We start from the raw sequence: 19,819 nt of genomic DNA on the forward strand, positions 1-19,819 counted from the left end.
GCGGACTGACTGATCTACAAATCACGATGCATCATAAGTAATAACTCATTGTTATTTGTAGATCAGTCAGTCAGTCACAATTTTCCCATGATACATTGCGGTTTTGATCCTCTCGAACACGGCCATGGACTACTAGCTACATCACAGTATAACATCAGATATTGCTATTCTAAACTCTCTGCTTTGAGTTCTACAGATTTGTTAGCTGTTTAGTTGTATGTTTTAGTTTATTTAGCTTTATATGAAAACACCATGTCTGTGGCGTTTGCACCTCACAGACAACGTGGAAAGGGTGATATAACACCCGCTGGAATTCAAAAGGTAGCTAATTCATCTTTATCACGCACTGCAACAGAATGGAGGCGGATAGCACCAGCTGCTGTTGCTAGCTAACTAGCCTAGCCAGCGGCCAGGTCGAACTGTAAAGAGGGAAATAGATAGTAACAATGTTGCTTGGGTAAAGCGCGGTCAATATGAACTTCGCGGGAGTAGGAAAATAATCTAAAAATAACTAACATGTTTAGTCGATTCGATGGACTAACATTGAATTTGTTACTAATATGAATGGAGGCATAGGCTAGGGTTTTCTTAGCTAGTTGGATTGTTAGCGTCTTTTGTTAGCCAGGCACGCACAGAACAGGACTACTAGTAACTATGACATTGATTCTAGCTAGCTAACGTTAGCTAGGTAGTAGTTAGGTAGCTAACGTTGGAGAGAAAGGCAAAAGACCGGTTGAACAGCTAGCTACGATGTTGCCATCAACGTCATGTATTACTGTACTTTCAAATAACATATAATGATTCCATGAGTAGTCTACATTGGAATGGGACAACAGTTTGTCCTGCTGAAGTTCAACCAGTCAATACAAGCAGCATTGTTTCCATGCATGTTTCCAATCCCCTTAACATTGTATTTAGGCTACTGTATTCTCTCATATGTAACAGGTCAGATTGCAAACATTACTGGATAGGAAGATACAGTTGTCTGTTTTCTATAGGCCTATCCAAAAAAAAATCAGTTTTCTTCCAGTTTTGCTCTGTCATGTTTCAGTTACTGGATGAGAACAATCAGCTGATTCAATGTATAATGGACTTCCAGAGCAAAGGAAAGACAGCAGAATGTTCACAGTAAGTTATCCGTTATGTACAAAAGCTCCATACCTGATGGGCTTTCAGGTTGCACACGATCATGCATCTAAGTTTTTGGCCCATCTCCCTGTCTTTTAAATGATAAAATTTGTTTCATGTTCTTTCTGTCAAAAGGTACCAGCAAATGCTCCACAGAAATTTGGTTTACCTGGCCACGATAGCAGACTCCAATCAGAACATGCAGTCTCTGCTCCCTGCTGTGAGTATGGTTCCAGGGCGAAGGGCAGTGATTTTACAACAACAGGGACATAGGTGCTGATTCACTCCGACACATTTTTGCCAGAGAGAAAACATGAAGCTTACAAGATTTCATCAAGTTGTACAGATACTGTACAATTTCAAAGAAGGTGTTGTTCTTGGCTCCGATAGTTCAAAGATTGTGGTCAGTTATGTCAAATCCTGAACCAAGCATAGACTAGTATTTTTTTATTGCCCCCAACATGACTCTCTATTTGAAGGTGTCTAATAATACCCTCTCCATAATATTCCCTTCACCATCTGATATTATTATAATAATAATAATAATATATAGGCCTAGATCATGACTTGACATAAGGGCATAGACAGGCAACAACAGAGCTATGCTGCAATTAAAGAATACCCTCTACATATACATTACACTGCTAGTCAGAAATTCCACTAGATACGTCAAGTACAGGAAATTAAACCAGAATACGGGTTACCCTTTCCCTTTTGCTTGTATATCTACCGCTGTCAAGCTCTGACGATATATTTTGTGGTGCATGTGAGATTGACTGTAATAATATGATATGCCTCATATGCCACCCAAATGCAAGCTTGCCCGGTCTCCCCTATTGTTGGACAAAGGGGAGGTGTATAATGTTCACCTAGATGCTCTGTACTTGATTTCAGAAGTGTGACTCCCCTACTCCCCCAGAGGTAAAGCTTGAAGTGAGTATGGAAGGAGAAGTGGTGTTTGAATAATGGTAGTTGTGATAGGGTGTCTTGGTTCACACAATATTCATACTGTGTATTTCAGGCTATGTACCATAAATATACAAACAGGGTGTTTTATTGTGACACGTCACACCTCTGAGACACATTGCTGGTAATAGGCTAATTGATGGCCTTTACAATAGTATGAGATAGTGTAATGTAATGGTATACTCTGTTGATAGGCCGATTACTTGTTGTTTCAATCTGGCGCTGTGAAATAGTGGATAGATTAACATGTCATATCCAGAGATTATACTGTGCATTCGGAAAGTATTAAGACCCCTTCAGTTTTTCTACATTTTGTTACGTTACAGATCCTCTCAAGCTCTGTCCGGTTGGATGGGGAGCGTCGCTGCACAGCTAATTTCAGGTCTCTCCAGAGATATTCGATCGGGTTCAAGTCCGGGCTCTGGCAGGGCCACTCAAGGACATTCAGAGACTTGTCATGAAACCACTCCTGCGTTGTCTTGGCTGTGTGCTTAGGCTCGTTGTCCTGTTGTGAAGGTGAACCTTCGCCCCAGTCTGAGGTCTTGAGCGCTCTGGAGTAGGTTTTCATCTACGATCTTGCTGTACTTTGCTCCGTTCATCTTTCCCTCGATCCTGAGTAGTCTCCCAGTCCCTGCCGCTGAAAAACATCCTCACAGCATGCTGCTGCCACCACAATGCTGCACCATAGGGATGGTATTGGCCAGGTGATGAGCGGTGCCTGGTGTCCTCCAGACGTGACGCTTGGCATTCAGACCGAAGAGTTCAATCTTGGTTTCATCCGACCAGATAATCTTGTTTCTCATGGTCTGTCCTTTAGGTGCCTTTTGGCAAACTCCAAGTGGGCTGTCATATGCCTTTTACTGAGGAGTGGCCTCCGTCTGGCCACTCTACCATAAAGGCCTGATTGGTGGAGTGCTGCAGAGATGGTTGTCCTTCTGGAAGGTTCTCCCATCTCCACAGAGGAACTCTGGAGCTCTGTCAGAGTGAACATTGGGTTCTTGGTCTCCTCCCTGACCAAGGACCTTCTCCCCCGATTGCTCAGTTTAGCCAGGCGGCCAGCTCTAGGAAGAGTCTTGGTTGTTCCAAACTTCTTCCATTTAAGAATGATGGAGGCCACTGTGTTCTTGGGGACCTTCAATGCTGCAGACATTTTTTGGTACCCTTCCCCAGATCTGTGCCTCGACACAATCCTGTCTCGGAGTTCTACGGACAATTCCTTCGACCTCATGGCTTAGTTTTTGCTCTGACATGCACTGTCAACTGTGGGACCTTTATATAGACAGGTGTGTGCCTTTACAAATCATGTCCAATCAATTGAATTTGCCACATGTGGACTCCAATCAAGTTGTAGAAACATCTCAAGGATGATCAATGGAAACAGGATGCAGCTAAGCTCAATTTCGAGTCTCATAGCAAAGCATCTGAATACTTATGTAAGCTATATCTATTTTTTGTGCAAAAATGTCTAAAAACCTGTTTTCGCTTTGTCATTATGTGTGTATTGTGTGTAGATTGATGAGGGGGAAAAATTATTTAATCTCTTTTAGAATAAGGCTGAAACGTAACAAAATGTGGAAAAGGTGAAGGGGTCTGAATACTTTCTGAATGCACTGTATATCCAGAGATGTCATGTCCACAGAAAGATGAGGCCTGAGTCTTTTAATTCTGTACCTTCAACAGCATTTGCTTTTATTTTGAACGTGATCGTTTCTGATCCTTCTTTTTTTAAGATTGCATGGTCATCCATCCATCCTTCCTCTCTCCCCCCTTTCTCACATGGCTCAGATATGTATCTTAACACGGATGGTGTTTCTCTCCCTGTGTCTCTGTGTTGTCTGTCTGTAGCCACCCACTCAGAACATGCCCATGGGCCCTGGTGGGATGAACCAGAGTGGAGCGCCGGGCCCCCAGCCCCCCCACGGACACAACATGCCCTCGGAGGGCATGGTCAGCGGCGGCCCCCCAGCCCCACACATGCAGAACCAGATGAATGGACAGATGCCTGGTAAGTGACCTCCCCTCCCCGTCACCTCCTTCTCCCTCAGTCCCTGTCTCACTCACTAGGGTTGCCTAGCAACACCACAGCTGGGAGAGGATGGTGCTCTGCTAAACGATGATGTCACCCATCTGTCTGTGAGCTCTGGTGGTCTTTTAGGAGAAGGAACAGTCAGATGTGTCCAATTTGTAAGTCGCTCTGGATAAGAGTGTCTGCTAAATGATGTAAATGTGTCATGATGCCCCCAGAACTAGCCACACTAGGAACCAAATGTGTTATTTATTTTAGCAGACGCTCTTATCCAGAGCAACTTACAGGAGCAATTAGGGTTAAGTGCCTTGCTCAAGGGCACATCAACAGATTTTTCACCTAGTCGGCTCGGGATTAGAACCAGCGACCTTTCGGTTACTGGCACAACGCTCTTAACCACTAAGCTACCTGCCGCCAAATTTGAAATGGAATTACATAGAAAACAATGGAACAGGGTGAATTCAAATTTTTTATTAAAACACGATTTAAATGTATTTTCGGAAGGCCTGTGGTCTCCATTCAGGTAATACATTAAATATATACATCAGACAGTATTGGGGAGCTTTTTCATGGTTTTTTTCACGGGTACATTATTTTCCCAGTTCAATCTTATAGCAAGCCTATCTGCTTTGCAGCCCTGTTGTGACAGAGTGGAAGGGCAAAGCAGACTGTCATATGCCCCGAAATATTTTGATGTGCAACTTGGAATAAAAATGTGAGAGGACCAGTGCTTCTATAGTGAAATAAATCTCACATCTGTGCTGTTTGTGAGCGATGTTGTTAGGCTACAATGTATCGTTGTTTCCTCTTCAGAGCCCACTGGTGCACAAGTGATACGTTGTATAATTTCACTTGACCGTGAGAACCACAAGTTTTTTAAAGTCTTGCACTGTATTTTCTGAAGGTTTGTATAAAAATTCATGTCATTTGAGTAGCCTATAGGCCTACTATAAAAAAAAATCTAAACTGATTAGATCCCCCTCTCTAAAACCCTGAACGAATGCGCTATCCAGCGCAAAGCCCGCCACCTGATCTACAGCCCAGACCACTCCACTGCTTTGATCTCCCATCGCGCCACCACTGCTTTGATCGCCCATCAGGTTAGAGAAATCAGACAATTAACCCCCTAAAGTCAATTGACGCACCGGTGCGTCAGTCTAAGTAACGTAATAAAATAATCCCCATCAAAATCCGTCAATTTAAACTAGAGATATCTTTTTGGTTTCGTTGCATTGGATGCGTCTCAATCTGCCGATGTCGCACTTTCGCATCTGCGGTGAAAGGTAGCAGAGCTAGAGCAGTGTTTGTCAGACCATGTGACATCCCGAAACTATTATGACTCCACTGTGGAAAGGGAAGATTCTCACTAACACGATGGTGTTCTCCATTTTGCTCTAGGACCCCCCCACAAGTGTCACGGAACTCGTCTGAAGGTAACCGGTACCGGTTTTTAAAAAAATGAATGGAAGTATGAAGGTAGTTTTGTGCTTACCCAAAAAAAGGGGTTAAATATGTGTAAAAAAAAAAATTATGTATACAAAATATTTCCTGAGCTTTCATATATCTCCTAAATATAGGAAAAACACTTCAAAATATTGATTCTAATGTGTAGTTACCCTTTAATTATTGTGTGCACCCAGCCAGAGACCATTGTTTGGTTAGTGATGTTTCTATAGCGCTCATGTGATTGCAGAGTTTGCAAAACAAATGGCCACTGGATTGAAGCAAATAATCATGATATCATTCTGCCAGGTAGGCATAGGCTAACTTTGTAGTTAATGTTTAACCCCCTACAGTCAATGTACGTGCCCCTGCGGGACTCAAATTAGCATAATAAATTAAAAAAATCCATAAAAATCTGTCTGTTTTAGCTAGAAATATGTTTTTTGCATGTGCTGTCTCAATCCACTGTACCGCCAATGGTGACCTTCCACATCTGCGGTGGAAGGTGGCTGAGCTACAGCGGTGTTTGTCAGACCATGAGACATCACGAAAATCGGTCTTCTCACTAAAACGTCTGTAGCGTCCGAATGGTTTGGCCTACAAAGTGAAAACATGTTTTTAGACATTTATTGAAAATGAAATACAGAAATATCTCATTTGCATAAGTATTCATTCCCCTGAGACAATACATGTTAGACTCACCTTTTGCAGCGATTACAGCTGTGAGTCTTTCTGGCTAAGTCTCCAAGAGCTTTGCACATCTGGATTGTACAATATTTGCCCATTATTCTTTTTAAAGTTCTTCAAGCTCTGTCAAGTTGGTTGTTAATCATTTTCAAGTCTTGCCATAGATTTTCAAGCAGATTTAAGTCAGTACTGTAACTAGGCCACTCAGAAACATTCAAGGGTAAGCAACTCCAGTGTAGGTTTGTTTTAAGTTATTGTCTTGCTGAAAGGTGAATTTGTCACCCAGTGTCTGTTGGAAAACAGATTGAACCAGGTTTTCCGCTAGGATTTTGCCTGTGCTTATAGCTCTATTCCATTTATTTTTATCCTAAAAAACTCCCTAGTCCTTGCCGAAGATAATCATACCCATAACATGATGCAGCCACCACCTTGCTTGAAAATATGAAGAGTGGTACTCTGTGATGTGTTGGATTTGCCCCAAACATAACACTTTATATTCAGGACATAAAGTTAATTTCTTTGCCTTGTTTTTTGCAGTTTTACTTTTGTGCCTTATTGGAAACAGGATGCATGTTTTGGAATATTTTTATTCTGTACAGGCTTCCTTCTTTTCACTTCAATTAGGTTAGTATTGTGGATTAACTACAGTTTCCTCCCTATCACAGCCATTAAACTCTAACTGTTTTAAAGTCACCATTTGCCTCATGGTGAAATCCCTGAGCGGTTTCCTTCCTCTCCGGAAACGGAGTTAGGAAGGACGCCTGTATCTTTGTAGTGACTGGATGTGTTGATACACGATCCAAAGTGTAATTAATAACATTTTATTTTTAACCATCTATCAATAGGTGCCCTTCTTTGCGAGGCTTTGTAAATCCTCCCTTGTCTTTGTGTTTGAATCTGTGTTTGAAATTCACTGCTTGACTGATGGACCTTACAGATAATTGTATGTGTTGGGTACAGAGATGAGGTAATCATTCAAAAATCATGTTAAACACTTATTGTACACAGAGTGAGTCCATGCAACTTATTATGTGACTTGTTAAGCAAATGTTTTACTCCTGAACTTATTTAGGATTGCCATAACAAAGGGGTTCTATACTTATTGACTCAAGACATTTCAGCTTTTCATGTTTTATTTGTAAATGTTTCTAAAAACATAATTCCACTTTGACATTATGTGGTATTGTGTGTCAAGCAAGAGGTGTGAATACTTTCTGAAGGCATTGCATATATGGAAGTAGTTTAGTGGCAAAATGTTTAGTTAAATATGGGTAAAAAAATATCTAATAGCTAAATGATCATGGTATGACCATCTTAAAACAATTCTTAATGATTAACTGAGAAGGTTTTTGGGAAATCCTTTCCATCGCTACCAGAAGACTGTTATCGTTTAGCATCATTGCTAACATTGCAGTGTGTGTGTGTGCGCACGGCACACACACACACAGGGGCATTCCTGTGCCGTTTCACTGATGCATTTTGTGATTAACTTGGGAAAAGTATAAAATGTTCTAAGTTAATTAATTAAGTACATTTTTGGGGGAGGAATATTGTTGAATTCCGTTTTAATGTCTGGATTCCGTGATTCCGTCTGTGTTCTGCGTAATGTGTATTTTATAGTGCCCTACTGAACAACCCATATGGGCCGGTGTGGGATGGAAAGGTAGTTAAGGTATTTGTCTGACTTTTCCTATTGTTTTTTTCCTGATAATTTTGGTCATAAAGTCAGTCTAGCCCAAAACAGAGATTTGCGAGTTAATTAGGAAAAATGGTATGTCACGGGATGAAAGATGCTGTAACAGTTTTCCTTGGGTTTATCATGCCCACAGCTGGCAGCAATTCCGAGCGCAGCTGCACACGACCCGATCGTAATGCCCATGGTCAATTTGGTCAATTTGGTTTGACATTCGATATCCCTATGGGGATAGTTAGGGACCATCAGTAAATTAAACAACGTACATAGGACAATATTTAAAATGTCAATAGCTGCATATTTCTGACTTAAAACCTCAAACCAACTATAAATTGTAGAAATTCATATACAGATATTGAAATCATTTTAATGAGACAACTAAAAGTGCAATTAATAGTTGGTTTGCAACATAAAAATATTGTCCCATTTACATTGTGTAATTAAGCATTCACATGTGTTTTACACTTTATCAAGCTGTTGCTGATCGCTTCTATTTATGCCAAATCATTTGACCGCTGTAGGTTGAGATTCATGTTTCCTAACGTTATTCCTTTACAATTTTCTGTAGCGAATAGAGAAGACTATATACCCATCACATCCAACATTATGGAAATGAAGTCCCCATGTGTTTGTAACTCAAATGTGTGCTTGGGTCAGGATTGGAAATGTGTGAAACGTATCAACGAGAGAAAGAAGCCAATTCAATCTTACCATAGAAGTTCTCTCTAGTTTTCGCACTCATGCCATGAACGAGAAAATAATAGCATCATTAAAGGGGGGCTGAACTTGATTTAGCCTCGGTTTTAATTCTCCTTATTAGGAAATGCGACATTTGGGAACGAGATTTGGGTCTTGGAGGCGTGCTTTGATGTGGGTGTCTCGTGTGTGTGTCGAACGTGGGAAGCGCTTGTACTTTCACTCTGCCAAAACAATACATAGTTAGTCACTCACCCTTCTAGATAACTTGAAACAGTCTAACCAGGTATTGTGTCTGGAAGTAGTCTAGACTAGGTAGCAAGCTAGCCAAATTATTTTGCCAAGTAGCTGGTTTGCGACCGTGGCAAAGTTGGTTTGACTTTGGATAGCCTATCTCTGGGGCTAGTTGGGGACCGTCAATAAACTACATTTTAAGGAATATTCTTGGGAATATATCCATTATAAAAACAAGAGAAAGCAATATAATTGGATGAATTAGAGAAAATATTAGTTGAGATGCAGCCACCACTCGTGTGTGGATTGCTATTTCTAAAATCAATATGGACAGCACCTGTGCTGAAAGTTGAGAAGGCACATTTACTAACGAGGGCTTTGTTGGCGCATTTGTGGCGTATTACCTGTTTGACAGACACAATTATGCTTTCCATATATTTGTCGGTATAGCTATTTCCTCCAATACTGTCACCATGCACTCCTTAAATAGGCCTACCTCCTCCTTTCTGCGTCAGACTCGGGCGTCATGTCTGGGGTGGAAAAGCAACTTCTGAAAGTACCATGCTTAGATTCATAATGACATCTCGGATTGAATTATTTACTAAAAGCGACCGTTTTGTTGAAAACAAGACACTGGTTTGGTATTGAAGAAATACGGTAAGATTAGATTAGGTATTAATAGAGACTGATGATATTACCACTGTAATCAGATCGAGCCCACTAACCACGTGTTAAATGTGTATTGTAGGGCTATGATTTGGGCAGCTAGTAGGCTATTTGCTAATAATTATTTTCTGGCTTGCCGACTAGCTACAATCTCAGGAAAAAATTGGCTGGATGCCAAACCTAGTTGCCAACACCTGTTGTATATTCTACATTTAATCACCCCTTTCACCGTAATCATCAACATCTTCATTCAGATCATTCAAAAATGTGTGGATACAGTGCTAAACCTGAAGATCTCGTGGTTCTCTCTGTGTAGTAAAAGTATTGGTGTTGCTCGCCAGTGCGCTCTGAAGAAGAAACAACGATACATTGTAGCCTAACAACATCGCTCACAAACAGCACAGATGTGAGATTTATTTCACTATAGAGGCACTGGTCCTCTTACATTTGTATTCCAGGTTGCACATCAAAATATTGAATGGCATGTCAGATGGTCTGCCCTGCCCATAAGTCATGAAAAGCATAGGGTTGCTATAAGATTGAAATGGGAAAATAATGTACCTGTGATAAAACTATGAAATGGTTCCCCAATACCATTTGATGTATATATTTAATGTATTACATGAATGGAGACCACAGCCCAAGTCGTGTTTTCTATGTAATTCCATTTCAAATGTGGCTCCCAGTGCAGCAGGTTCAGGGGGTATTACTGCGCATCTGACTGTTTCTTGTCTTTATATTTCTAGGTGGTCTTGGACTCCACTTCACTGTGGTAGTGTTTATATGCGTGTTTGTTTGAGTGAGAGAGACTGTTAGCATTTATTCTACTTTGTTATGCCGCAGGGTAGATTGGGCAATTATTACCAGTTGTCAAGGCTCTATACAGCACACATGCTTGTAAATATTAGAATAGGGAGAAAATACTTTCTCAGGAGAGAGTGTTTTAATTTAACAGTTCAATCTTAATCTCTGTACCTAATGGTAATATCTTCCTGAAGGTTAAATGGTCTGCCCTTCTTCTTTTGTCCCAGGTCCCAATCACATGCCCATGCAGGGCCCCGGGCCTGGCCCCAACCAGCCTCCCAACATGCCTGGCAGCGGCGCCATGAACATGCCCCCCAGCAGCCACGGCCCCATGGGTGGCTACAACCATGCTGTGCCCTCGTCTCAGGGCATGCCTGCCCAGGGCCAGATGAACATGACCCAGGGACCCATGGGCAGCTACGGCCCCCGGCCCAACATGAACATGCAGCCTAACCAAGGTACAGGAAAGAGGGGGGAAAAAAGTATCCTTGGTAGACCTTCACTTTGTTCCTTATCACCTCAATCACTGGACTTTCATTTGTCCTTTTTTTTTTCTTCCAAATTGGGTTCTTTAATGAAATATTGTCTATATTTGTGTTGTTCCTGCCCCAGGCCCCATGATGCACCAGCAGCCTCCCTCCCAGCAGTACAACATGCCCCCTGGGGGTGGCGGGCAGCACTACCAGGGCCAGCAGAACCCCATGGGCATGATGGGTCAGGTCAACCAGGGAAACCATGTCATGGGGCAGAGGCCCATGCCCCCTTACAGACCCCCACAGCAAGGTATGCTCCGCTCCACAGATTGGATCACTGGGCCCAAGGGCAAGACGCTTGGTTTGACTTGACACAGGGCTGCAACCCCCTCTCCTGTACCTAACCCCCTCTCCTCTTCATCTTTAAGTGGAGCTATCTTTCACTTCCACTGTCATTGCTCACAGACGCAGGTAGCCCCATAACCATAGAAGGAACACTCACCCAGGCGCCCTGAAGGTTGTTGTCAGCCCCAGCACTACTAAACTGTAGTTTGGTGACCAACGAGACTCACACAGGAGCTCTCTAGCAAATAAGCGGTCAAAATTCCAACCTCACTCCCCTTCCCCGCCGAAATTACCCCCCAACAACACCTTGAATCTACCTGTGTGTGTGTTGTGTGCCGTGTGTGTATGTGTATGTAGGACCCCCTCAGCAGTACCCAGGGCAGGAAGACTACTATGGCGACCAGTACAGTCACGCAGGACAGGGAGCTTCAGAAGGTAGGAGATCAAACCAACCGCTTGCTCGCTCGTAGAATCAACCAAACCACTCCGCCCGTTTAAGTTTCACTTAGAGGAGCTGTGTTGAGGCATGGAGAAGGACAGAGGATGGAGAGCGTAACAAAGCAAAACATTGTGTGATAGATGGTGACACTGTCCCTCAGATATGGAAGTGGATCGTTCAGCACCACTTCACACCCGAGCCTTATCCAGATCATCAATGGTTTATTTCGGTTCCAACGCGGTTATCTAGAACATTTGTGGAAGTAGAAAATGAAAGAAAGTCGTCTTAACTATTCAGTTGGACATTAGTCACTGTGTTCTGTAAGTCTGGCCAGAAGGAAGCTCTGATGTTCGGTTTGCCCGCCCACCGTCCCACCGGGGCTGTGCGTTGTCGATAAACAAATAGCTAGTCGGCTAGTTATTTTATCGAACCGTGATCTTGTGGAGGTGGGGCTCCAAATTCATACAGCAATTCCATCTAGGAAGATTTTCTCAGGTGGTGCTTTTAGCGGAAGCAGACGTCCTACTTTAGCAGAAGCCCCACATAAGAGTTAGCAGACTTGTCAGATGTGTTAAAGACTCATGCCGTAAAAGGAGACTAGTCGGACTGGGATGATTTCCCCAGTGATTTCCCACCCCTTCATAGTGATTTTGTGTCAAAGCATCAACATAAAGAAGTATTCTCAAATGAATACATTTCTCTTCCATGTGTCACTTTCTACACCTTTTCTACTTTCTACTCCCTTTGAAATGTTGACACAGCACTCTCCAGTCTCCAATATCTAGGTTGTACTCTGATGGGAATTACAGGATTTAAATATTGTCTTGGGAAAATAAGTATATTCTCGAAATAAAGTATTTTTCTCCCATGATTAGTTATTACTTTTGCAAAAATATATTTATGAACATTTCTATGCACACAAAAACTGTGTGAAGCACAATAAATGATGTTTATGTGTATATAACAATATATTTTAATCCCCTGAATTTCCCCCCCATTGACTTCTATCACCTCCAAAATGGACATGAAATAACATGTCTTCCTATCTCCCTGTGAAGTAATGCTATAGGTGATGGTGAGTACGGTTTGCTTTAGCCACCGTTTCCTGATCAAGGCTTTGATTTCTCAGAACAATACTACCGAGGAGGTGTCAATGTAGCTTCACAGAAATGTACGTAGGGAAAAAGATATCGTAGCGTCTAAAGCCACATAATGACTTATGGAACTTTTGTGTTGCTAAGGTTGTGTTCAATAACTGCAGTAGCCTAAATGCTAGCTTTTACAATTAACATGCCTAAAATACACTTTCTACACCAGTATTATTTCTCCCAATTAGCCTTCCCTGGCCAGCTTTGTTCAGGTTAAGGGAGGTTGAGTTGAGAGTCTGTGCTCTGTTTTCTGCCTTCCTACATCTTTTTATTATTCTTGATTTTTCACTCACAAATATTTCATTTCTCTTAAATGTTGACGTTCAAGCTTTTTTTTTAACGGCTCATAGCAGGTGTCAGGTAAGGATGCTGAAAAGGTGTCACTATAACAATTCTGTTGCATATCAAAAACAAAACTCCTCTTAATGGGTGTGCTCACAGTGTTGGTTCTTTTCTCCTGTGGTTTTTGTCTTGTCTGCCAGAGCGAGACCCAGCAGCCAACCAACAGTCCCCCTATGAAAAAGATCATGGTTTGTTAACTTTGTTTGTTAACAGCCTAAATCAGTGTTTTCAAAACATTCGGATCAGGGTTGGTGTCAATTTCCTGTTCAGTTTAGTCAATTCAGGAAGTAAACTGAAATTCCAATCATAACATTTTGAATTGGAATTTCCGTTTACCTCCCGAGTTTATTGAATTGAAATGGAATGGACCCCGTCCCTGATTCTGGCCACACTAAGCACTGCTGTGCTGTCTGCTGTTATGTCGTAGAGCCTGGTTCAGATACTGTAATGTCACAGATACTGTAATGTCTTTCTGTTGCCCCCTGTAGGAAACGCCCAGTATGGCCAGCAGCAGGAGGCCTACCAGCAAGGTCCCCCTCAGCAGCAGGGCTACCCCCCACAGCAGCAGTACCCCGGACAGCAGGGCTACCCTGGACAGCAACAGGGTTATGGTGGGTGGATATACTCTATCTCCCATTTGACTCCCTCTTTCTCTGTTTCTCTCTCTTTTTCTGTTTCTCTCTCTTTTTCTCTCTCTGCCTCTTTATCTATTTGTCTCGCTCGCTCTCTCTCTCGCTTCTCTCTCTTCTCTCGCTCTATCTTTCCATAGCTGATCACTTTGTCTATACACCGTTTTACATCAATGGGAGTAAAAAGCTGTTTGTGTTTTCCGCTGCTCTGAATTTGACTGGCAGTCAGTCCACACTAATCCTGTAGGAGGCACCATTTACTTTCGATTTAGTTGCCTTGAAACATCAGTCCTTGATTCAAAATGTCACCAACCCAGAGCCTCCCGTTTGTTTACTGTACCACACCACTGTCTTCCTAATTGACATTGTGACCTTTCAATGTCGCAGCAGCACAGTCAAGGCTACAGACACTGGCCCGTTGATCAGAAGAGGGAGCTGGCAGACAATGTGCTGTGTTAGGTGTCCCTCTATTACTCCGATGGGTCACTGTATAGGCCTAGTCACTGTATTATAGGAAGTCTCAGAAAGTGAGGGATGGAGTGCGAGAGAATGAGTGAAAGAGAAGGGAAGAGGTCAGGCTTATGGGTAATCTCCCTCGGCAGTGTGTGCGAGTGGGCCTTCTCCCCTTCGTTTTTAAAATCCTGTCAGCTCTTCCTCTCCCTCTCTCCCTCTTTCTCTCTCTCTGAGCCAGAGGCCTTTCTCTCATGTCAGTAATGAGCTGGTGGAGAGAGGCAGAGGCTGTGAGGTAGGCTCCATCTGGCACACACACACACGCTCGTTCACTCTCGCAGGCGGGCCCCCACAAGGTTAAGCTTTGCGGTGTTTGCATTACGAGCACCCTAACGATGTTGCGTGGGTCTCGTTTGACTTGGCCCCAGTCAGTCAGGCATCGTATCACTGATCAGCCGTTGGAAAGCCTGATAGCGCGGCGCTACGCGGCTGTACGGTAACACCAGTGCAGTGGTAGTATTGAGGCTGTCGGATGAAGTGGTTTTTAATGAGGCTCCGCTTCTCTAATGAAGGCCCACGGAATCTCCTTGATGTCTTCTTGCATTAGACGACTTAACACCCAGCACCGTCCCTGGTGCTGGCTACAGCTCCGGCTGCAGTTAGTCAGACTCTCTCATTACAGAGAAGAGTGGGCCAGTGTCAGTGTGGAGCCAAACTTCAACAAATGGCCCAGGGCCCAACTAATACTACCCACTAGTCTCTCTCTGCCATGCCTCTGTCGGTCTGCCTGTCAGTGGTTCTGTCTATTAACTACAGTGTGTTCATGGATAGATAGAGGTGGATTGACACTGAGTTCCCCTGAAGCTCTCAATGGTGCAAGAAGAAGACGTGTCATAATGATTGACATCGAACAACAAAATCAGGGAATCTACAATGCTGTTACGCTCCCAGACTGTGTGCATTTTATTATTGAACAGACAATGTATTTGTGTGCCTATTTGGTGTGAATAACAGTATCGTCATGTAATATTTGTCAGACATCCATAACCTTTGATCTCTGTGTGTCCGCCAGGTCCGTCCCAGGGAGCCCCAGGCCAGTATCCCCAGGGTTACCCCCAGGGCCAGGGGCAGCAGTATGGGGCCTACCGGGGCCCCCAGCCCGGCCCCCCTCCGGCCCAGCAACAACGCCCATACCCAGGCTACGACCAGGTGAGCATGAGCCCATGAGTAGGCAGGTCTTACTGTGTCCATGTATGTTGACTAGAGATGGATAGAAGTTAAAGATGAGATATAACATTTAGTTTGTCCAGGGTTCAGGGAGTGTCCGTAAGTAAGTGTCCATAAGCAAGAGACCAGGGAGGAGTAGGTGTCTTGTGCATGCTGACGTTGTATGGGGAGTTTAATATATACAGTTGAAGTCAGAAGTTTACATACACTTAGGTTGGAGTCATTAAAACTCATTTTTCAGCCACTCCACACATTTCTTGTTAACAAACTATAGTTTTGGCAAGTCGGTTAGGACATCTACTTTGTGCATGACACAAGTAATTTTTCCAACAATTGTTTACAGACAGATTATTTCACTTATAATTCACTGTATCACAATTCCAGTGGGTCAGAAGTTTACATACACTAAGTTGACTGTGCCTTTTAACAGCTTGGAAAATACCAGAAAATGATGTCATGGCTTTAGAAGCTTCTGATAGGCTAATTGACATCATTTGAGTCAATTGGAGGTGTACCTGTGGATGTATTTCAAGGCCTACCTTCAAATGCAGTGCCTCTTTGCTTGACATCATGGGAAAATCAAAAGAAATCAGCCAAGACCTCAGAAAACAAATTGTAGACCTTCACAAGTCTGGTTCATCCTTGGGAGCAATTTCCAAACGCCTGAAGGTACCACGTTCATCTGTACAAACAATAGTATGCAAGTATAAACACCATGGGACCACGCAGCCGTCATACCACTCAGGAAGGAGATGCGTTCTGTCTCCTAGAGATGAACGTACTTTGGTGCGAAAAGTGCAAATCAATCCCAGAACAACAGCAAAGGACCTTGTGAAGTTGCTGGAGGAAACGGGTACAAAAGTATCTACATCCACAGTAAAACGAGTCCTATATCGACACAACCTGAAAGGCCGCTCAGCAAGGAAGAAGCCACTGCTCCAAAACCGCCATAAAAAGCCAGACTGGTTTGCAACCGCACATGGGGACAAAGATCGTACTTTTTGGAGAGATATCCTCTAGTCTGATGAAACAAAAATAGAACTGTTCGGCCATAACGACCATCGTTATGTTTGGAGGAAAAAGGGGGTGCCTTGCAAGCTAAAGAACACCATCCCAACCGTGAAGCACGGGGTGGCAGCATCATGCTGTGGGGGTGCTATGCTGCAGGAGGGACTGGTGCACTTCACAAAATAGATGGCATCATGAGGAAGGAAAATTATGTGGATATATTGAAGCAACATCTCAAGACATCAGTCAGCTTGGTCGCAAATGGGTCTTCCAAATGGACAATGACCCCAAGCATACTTCCAAAGTTGTGGCAAAATGGCTTAAGGACAACAAAGTCAAGGTATTGGAGTGGCCATCACAAAGCCCTGACCTCAATCCTATAGAAAATGTGTGGGCAGAACTGAAAAAGCGTGTGCGAGCAAGGAGGCCTACAAACCTGACTCAGTTACACCAGCTCTGTCAGGAGGAATGGGCCAAAATTCACCCAACTTATTGTGGGAAGCTTGTGGAAGGCTACCTGAAACGTTTGACCCAAGTTAAACAATTTTAAAGACAATGCTACCAAATACTAATTGAGTGTATGTAAACTTCTGACCCACTGGGAATGTGATGAAATACATAAAAGCTGAAATAAATCATTCTCTCTACTATTATTCTGACATTTCACATTCTTAAAATAAAGTGGTGATCCTAACTGACCTAAGACAGGGAATTCTTACTAGGATTAAATGTCAGGAATTGTGAAAAACTGAGTTTAAATGTATTTGACTAAGGTGTATGTAAACTTCCGACTTCAACTGTAGTTACTAAGACGGTTTGATGTGTTTAGCCAGCTTACATTATGGTTCTCCTCTGTTAGGAGAAACCTACCTTCTCAGTTGAGTTGTGAGTTGAATAATATATTGCCTTGGATAATACAGCAAGTCAGAGAAGAGCAGGGTAATGTAAAGTCTCTCGTCCCAAACGTAATATAGAACTTTGGGAGTGTTGACAGGGAGGGGAGAGCTACGTGTTGCCCTGTATTTTCTGTGGTCCTTTGCGGAGGCCACAGCTACACTTTGATTCTTTATCTTTGAATATTCAGGGGCACATGAGGAAATAAAGACCCAGGGATTTGAACCCCTGACTAGCTCTGTAAGAAGCAAAGGTAATGGTTTCTGTGAAGACGTCACCTTAACGTCAAATCTGGACGTTTGACCTGTTCGCCTAGCCTTGATTTGCATTTGTTATGTTTCTCCTCCTGTCTTCTATTTAAACATCTGATTTCTTTACGTCTTTTTGTAACCAGGGGTCGAACTTTATGCTTGAGGTCTTCAAATATATCAAGTACAATCTGTAGGGGAACTTGAGAAAATGTAGATGGTTTGAAATTGACAAAATCAATCAAAAATACAACTCGCCTTACTTAGGTTATTATTCATATATGTTTCATGCAATTAACTGCATTTAAATGTTTTATGTGTCATTTATTAATACTTATGCACTGTGTAGAAATAGTGTCTGATCAAAGTAGTCCAATTGAAACTGAAAATCTGAAATATGTTAACTAATGACAATTGTATTCCTAAAGAGAAGCCACTTTCGACCCCTGTTTAGAAATGAACCTTTAAAATAAAAAAAACATGGCCCTCCTATCATATTAAATGCACAAGTCACAGAGCAGCATTTTGCCTACTGCTACAGTATACTGATAAGAAGTTGCGTCCCTCCTTTCATGAGCTTTTCTGAGGCCATGCTGCCACCTGCTGGTTAAATCCAGCCAATGCAGCTAAACAGGAATCTGCATCTGTAACATAAGGTTGATAGCTACCAAAGATGTGTGTGTTTGCATCCTATTTAGATATTCAAATATTAGCTTTTCTCTAGTAAATGCTTGTTTGTTCAGATGTAAAATGAAAAGTCATAAAGATCTGTCCATTTACAGTACTCTCTTCCTTCCTCCACAGGGTCAATATGGAAATTACCAGCAATGAGAGATGGTCATGGCAGTCACCAAGAGCCCTGCTCTGACCTCTAACCTCTAAACTCGGCTGCAGCTCACTGAGACACTTACACACACACACACACACACACACACTTTGTGGTCCTTATGTGAAAAGTGTAATTTTTGTTAATGTCGATAATGAGATGATTCTGTCCACTTCCATCACTCCGCTTCTGGTCTGTGTTAATAGTCTCAATGCAGCGATGCCTTAAAATGAAACAGAGCTGCCTTATCCAGAGCCCTGCAGATTGTGAAATGGGCAAAAATAACAAGTAACATTCATTTTTTGGATATCACAGAGGACAGAATTGTACAGAACTGAACTTCACACTCTAGTGCAATGGTTCTCCATCCAATAGCCCCCCGTTCATAAGAAGCAATAATGCCAATGGGAGGGGTGGGACAGAGGCGGCGTGAGGAGATCTTGCACCTGAAACAAAATTCTGTTAGGCCATGGTACATGTCAAGGTCAACATATGTGATGTAAAAATGTATTTTATGCTTTTTAGATGGAGTTAACTTTGTATAAGAATTTGGAGACTAGTAACGTTGAATATTGTTTCATTTTTTTCTCTTGAACTATGTCTTGATGTCATTTTTTTTTTTAGTTGTGAGGACATTGTATTCATCCCCCATGTTGTTTGTTCTTTTGTTATTTGTACCCCCTGAATTCGCTTTGCTTCTTCAGTGACTTGTACAAAGAATGTGCTTGGGGTAAACAAATCGGATGCCTTGGTTTTATGAATGGATTGTACATAGAAATCCCTCAAACAAACTGAGAACACCCATCTGCATTGAAGCATCAGTGCTGAAACATTTATTTATTTGGGCAACAGAACTAGAACATGACCTTTGAGTGGGGCTGTATTCTGACTTGAGATATACGGTGCATTCGGAAAGTATTCAGACCCCTTGACTTTTTCCACATATTGTTACATTACAGCCTTATTCTAAAACTGATTAAATTGCTTTTTCCCCTCAATCTACACACAATACCCCATAATGACAACGCAAAAACAGGTTTTTAGAAATTTTGAAAAAATGTATTACAAATAAAAAACGGAAATATCACATTTACTGAAGTATTCAGACCCTTCACTCAGTACTTTATTGAAGCATCTTTGGCAGCGATTACAGCCTCGAGTCTTCTTGCGTATGGCGCTACAAGCTTGACATAACTGTATTTAGGGAGTTTCTCCCATTCTTCTCTGCAGATCCTCAAGCTCTATCAGGTTGGATGGGGAGCGTCGCTGCAGAGCTATTTTCAGGTCTTTTTCATAGAGATGTTTGATCTGGTTCAAGTCCGGGCTCTGGCTGGGCCACTCAATGACATTCAGAGACTTGTCCTGAAGGCACTCCTGTGTTGTCTTGGCTGTGTGCTTAGGGTCGTTGTCCTGTTGGAAGGTGAACCTTCGCCCCGGCTGAGCGCTC

The 19,819-nt window shown here is 42.5% G+C and overlaps 1 protein-coding gene across 5 annotated transcripts; it reads left to right on the forward strand.

The window, feature by feature from the left end:
* The first annotated feature begins 109 nt into the window (after positions 1 to 109).
* Positions 110 to 19,471, forward strand: LOC311146861 (protein SSXT-like). 5 transcript variants are annotated; one of them, XM_084183473.1, is made up of 12 exons: positions 163 to 321; positions 1,052 to 1,128; positions 1,264 to 1,348; positions 2,023 to 2,061; positions 3,940 to 4,099; positions 10,571 to 10,801; positions 10,956 to 11,126; positions 13,231 to 13,278; positions 13,579 to 13,701; positions 15,242 to 15,378; positions 17,489 to 17,551; positions 18,351 to 19,460. In XM_084183473.1, the coding sequence occupies exons 1-11, from the start codon at positions 253 to 255 to the stop codon at positions 17,504 to 17,506; spliced, it is 1,158 nt and encodes a 385-aa protein (XP_084039599.1). In that variant the 5' UTR covers positions 163 to 252; the 3' UTR covers positions 17,507 to 17,551; positions 18,351 to 19,460. The 5 variants fall into 5 exon arrangements, with proteins under 5 accessions (XP_084039601.1, XP_084039598.1, XP_084039599.1 ...); XM_084183475.1 differs by lacking the exon at positions 2,023 to 2,061 and having other exon boundaries at positions 110 to 321; XM_084183472.1 differs by lacking the exon at positions 17,489 to 17,551 and having other exon boundaries at positions 139 to 321; positions 18,351 to 19,471.
* The last annotated feature ends 348 nt before the right edge of the window (positions 19,472 to 19,819 follow it).

The sequence above is a fragment of the Coregonus lavaretus genome (genome assembly GCF_964263955.1).
Source record: "Coregonus lavaretus genome assembly, chromosome: 19".
In the NCBI taxonomy this organism is placed as follows: domain Eukaryota; kingdom Metazoa; phylum Chordata; class Actinopteri; order Salmoniformes; family Salmonidae; genus Coregonus; species Coregonus lavaretus.

Coding starts and splice junctions, on each gene's coding strand:
- LOC311146861 (XM_084183476.1), top strand. CDS start 253: ATGTCTGTGGCGTTTGCACCTCACAGACAACGTGGAAAGGGTGATATA. Junction 1,129..1,263: donor AAGACAGCAGAATGTTCACA/GTAAGTTATCCG, acceptor TTCTGTCAAAAG/GTACCAGCAAATGCTCCACA. Junction 15,379..18,350: donor CATACCCAGGCTACGACCAG/GTGAGCATGAGC, acceptor CTTCCTCCACAG/GGTCAATATGGAAATTACCA.